Here is a 4387-nt window from a genome sequence, read left to right as displayed (position 1 = left end):
TTAAAGTGTAAAACCGTTTAAGAAGATACTCGGGAAACATTGAACGTTAATCATAATTTACTTCCGTGGTAAGTTTTGTACTTCTATCAATTGAACATTTGTGCTAAAAATATTAATTACGTAATGAGCGAAAGTGGTTGAATAATCATAATTTTAAAAATCAATTTTCTATTCATAGACAACATCGACTTAAGGATCGACGAAGAGTTCGAATCCTTTTCCATCAAAAGATTGCGGGACTTCACCGAATGTACTAATATGTATCATAATTGCATGCTATGATTAAGATTGACTATTAGATACTTCATTTTTCCAACACTGACAAGTTAATTGTGGAATTTACTTTGATAGCCCCTTAAATGGTGCATAATCAAACTCAAACGATGATGCATATAAATCGAGAAAAATAGTGAAGTGAATAAGATTTCGTATTTATGAGAAAAATTACACGTCGACTGCACTAAAATGAAGTATTGGATTGGCAGGCAGTTGAGCGCAGTCAACTGCTTAAGAGAGAAATACCATTTTCAAATCAAACTTTTTATTACGATATGAATTGCCATTTTCGGAAAGTTAAATCACTGAAATATCAGAAGGCAATTTCATTTTTTTTTATAATTAAACATTGGCAAATTAGATCAAACTTCCCAATTTTTGGTAATAACAGAATCGCAGTTTGCTTTAATATTTTTTCCTCATTTCTTTTTAAACTTAAACGAAAGCACATGCGAAAAGCCCCTTCTTTGATTTTATGGATTACATAGTCTTTATGAATCGGCAATTGAAAATGTTTCGCTGCAATTCGAGAAAAGACGAACCTCCAATTTCCACACGCATGATATTTTTAAATGGAAAAGGCCAATTATTCAAGTCACCTTGAAATAATTAGGAATTGATCATGCAAATAAATTTAGATTTAGAGGGTAAAAATTAATGCGGAAAAACTTCGAATAAATGCGCAAGATGTTTTATGAAATAACCGTTTTAAAAATGACTACAGCTCGATCTTGAATTTCAAAGATAAAGAACGGAAAACGTGTTGAATTTATCTTTTCAATAAACCCTTGAAGTACACCCCAAGCGATAAGCATCTTAACATGCAACCCATATTAGCAAAAACTTCAGATACTCATTATCGCCAACACGGACCCTGGGCAGTCTGTGCCATTAAGCATAAAAACCCCAGTATCCTCGACAGAAACGGAATTGGGATTTACCCAACCTGAATCCATTATTTGTAAAGTGCAAATTTGAATGCATGCACCTCCAGAAGCAAATTACAGTTTAATTTACCGATCGGCATATCCTTTAAGACTGATAAGCCACACAAGCAAATGGACGTCCAAGCGCTGTTGTATTTTGCATGTTAAAGAATGAACGCTTCTTAGCCGAAGCTCATCGTACTTCATTATAAAGTAAGAAACTTCAAGATGTTCCTATGAAATCGAGAATTCTTTTTACTTACCGGGTTTGAGAACATCATGCAAATATATTTACACGCTAGTAAACGGAAGAATCACATGCAGCTAGGTAAAAGTCAGTTTTATTTACTACCTATAAAATACAGAGCAATGTTCAACATTGGTGCAGAAAGAGGTTATCGTCATGTTCACACAGATATCAAATTCATTTTCTCTACTTTGCATCTAATGCAGGAAGTCGCAAGCAATTAAAAAGTTCGGATTACCGACAGCAGCATCTTAGAAACCTCTGGATTTCTGCGCCATGATGAATTCGGGGTAGTCAATAAAGCCGTCCAAGTTCCTGTCATCCGTGGAGAGGATGGGGTCAATCATGAAGGATAGTTCGTCGTGTCCGAAGACCTTCGTCGTACCGTGGTGGGCGTGTTCAGGTCCAAGAGCTTTGCATTCTTCGACGTGGAAATGGAGCATGGACTTGATTAACTCGCATCCGTCCAGCATGTTGTTATCGTCGCTGTCGTGCATCTTGAAATAGAGAAACTTCAACTCGTCTTCAGCCATTTGGTCGATGTCCACGACATCGCCCATGTGTTGTCCTATGTGACGACGATCCTTCGTGGCCGAACGGGACATCATGAGTTGAGGCTCGTGGTCATGCGTTTCGGTTGTACCGCAGACATAGTTTAGAAATGCGAAGATAATGCTGGCGATTAAAACAACGTTTAAACACATTTTTATTCGGAAATTAAAACCTGAACGCTTTTTAAAAGATTAAGAAATAAATTCTACTAAGACACGTCGAAGTGATGACTTCAGAGAACTCCGACTGATTTTATATACCCAAGTTAATCTCAGAATTTGATTTTTCGAAACGTATATTTCAAGGGTTTAAAAAACTGTACAGTATTTTAAAATTTCACTTTATTTTTTAAAATTGATTTTATAGGATTATATCCTCGAAAAGAGAAGTTAAATTATTTCATGAAGAGATTTGCAAGTAACGTGTTCAAAATCTTTCAAAAACTATGACCACCAACTTGGCAAAATGATTATAGTATTACTAACATCAAAGCATATACTATTTGCTTCGAAACGTCTTCGGATCCTTTTCCAGGTGTGTCACAAACCCATTGCCAAATGATGTTGGTGCAAATTGCAGTAATTCTTTAAAAGTAATCAAAATTTTTATTATTAAATAGCTACTACAATAGAAACATTCAAGAATTGTATAATTATTGTTAATCAAAGATGCAAAAAGAGTCTCTAAAGAAATACACTGGAATATCCCAACTGAAGAATTTCAAACTTTAACCTATATTCGAAGCCACTTATATTCTGTATTACTTTTTTGCCATACCTCTATGCTTGTTAAATGATTAAAATATTTAGATTAAGGCATTGAAGGTATACATTTGGCTATATACAAGGTGAATGAACGTTTTGAATAACAAGAAATATATATATTATATTTTAATTTAGTTAAGTAAAAACTTACTGCATAGATTCAGCCTTAAAATTAGATATTCACTATTTTTTTTCCTTTATGTTTCTTTTATAATATATTTTTTTGAATTTTGACTATTGTTGAAAATAAATGAAAAGCATAGAAATGGATTTCACTGTGAAGCGATGGTGCATTGTCTTGTACCGAATTGGTAGCTAAGATAGTTAAAACAAAAATTTCCAATACACATTATAGAGATTTCAATATTTTTTTCTTGCTTTAAGATCAAGCGAAGGCTATTTTCCTTTTGCGAAATGATTTTAAATTAACGAACATGCAATTCTGTAGAAAAGAAAACTTTGATTTCTTAATTTTGATCTTCAGCTTTGAGTCATGCAGTAGAATGATATGAAAATTTTCAGAATCATCAATTAATCAGAGCTATTCTTTTTACAAATGAAAGATTGTCCCCGGAAAAAATAAAACTTAATACAAAAATTTATAGTATAACGTCATTAATTTTAGTTATTGTTAGATTGCGCATAAGGGTTCCAATTTTAAAGTATCCGACAAGGTAATAACAGTGTAATATGCAAATATGCTTGTAAATATGCTTTTTCCAGAAAAATTTGTAGTTTGTTTTATAATCTGATAATATTAAACCCAATTTTGTAGATTCTAAAACAGACTTTGTTTTTAATAATCTAAGATAAGACAAATAAAAATGAAATCAGAAACAGTGGTATTTTTGACCGAAAATGAGTGATTTATTTTATTTTTACCGTTAAATTCTCCAAAATAATATTTGATATGTTTGTAATAACTCTCTATCTACTCAGCCATAGTTTGCTTATTTTTGGAATTATATGTTAAAATGTGCCAAAAAAGCGTGAAAACTACATTTGTTTCCACCGCATTTGGATGAACTAATTTATAAGTAGAATATCTAACCGCATTTTCTGAAGAATGAATATTTCACTGTGATTCATTCACGGAAAACATGATAACACAAAATTAATTCAATAAAATTTTATGAAATTTGATATGCATGTATCCAAACACTTTGAGAGTGTGATAGATCTCGGATTCTAAGATAGTTTCATTTAGACATGTTTTACAGACATTTTAACTCTTTCTAGAGCCGTGGGAAGTATGCTTCCCACCAAATTTATCAATCTTTGTATGAAATTATGTAGGTTGGTATAAGTTCTGACAAATTTTTTAGAAAGACAGAAACTTAAATGCTTCAGTTCTTTATCTCACACAAATTGACGTGTCTTGATTTGTTACTTCATTATTAATTAACCAAATTAATTAATTAATCAAGTTAAATTTATCTAATAAGCTAAATGAATCTCTTTTCTTCTTCTAATTTCAAGAATAAAAATATTTTAACATAATGGAGAAGAACATATTTGAACATAATTGACTAGAAAAAAATGGCTCTTTAAAGGGTTAAATTAAAAACATAGACAAATTTTGACAAAAAACTCATTAATGGTAACTTCAAATGTCCCGAGAA

General features: G+C 31.9%; 1 protein-coding gene across 1 annotated transcript; it reads right to left on the bottom strand.

Annotated features, from left to right (window-relative positions):
- Positions 1 to 1521: 1521 nt before the first annotated feature.
- LOC129960522 (multiple coagulation factor deficiency protein 2 homolog) lies at positions 1522 to 2235 on the bottom strand. Its single transcript, XM_056074014.1, has one exon. The coding sequence runs from the start codon at positions 2151 to 2153 to the stop codon at positions 1701 to 1703; it is 453 nt and encodes a 150-aa protein (XP_055929989.1). The 5' UTR covers positions 2154 to 2235; the 3' UTR covers positions 1522 to 1700.
- Positions 2236 to 4387: the final 2152 nt, after the last annotated feature.

This window comes from Argiope bruennichi, chromosome 2 (genome assembly GCF_947563725.1).
Source record: "Argiope bruennichi chromosome 2, qqArgBrue1.1, whole genome shotgun sequence".
NCBI lineage: Eukaryota > Metazoa > Arthropoda > Arachnida > Araneae > Araneidae > Argiope > Argiope bruennichi.
This window is presented reverse-complemented; position numbering and strand designations above follow the sequence as displayed.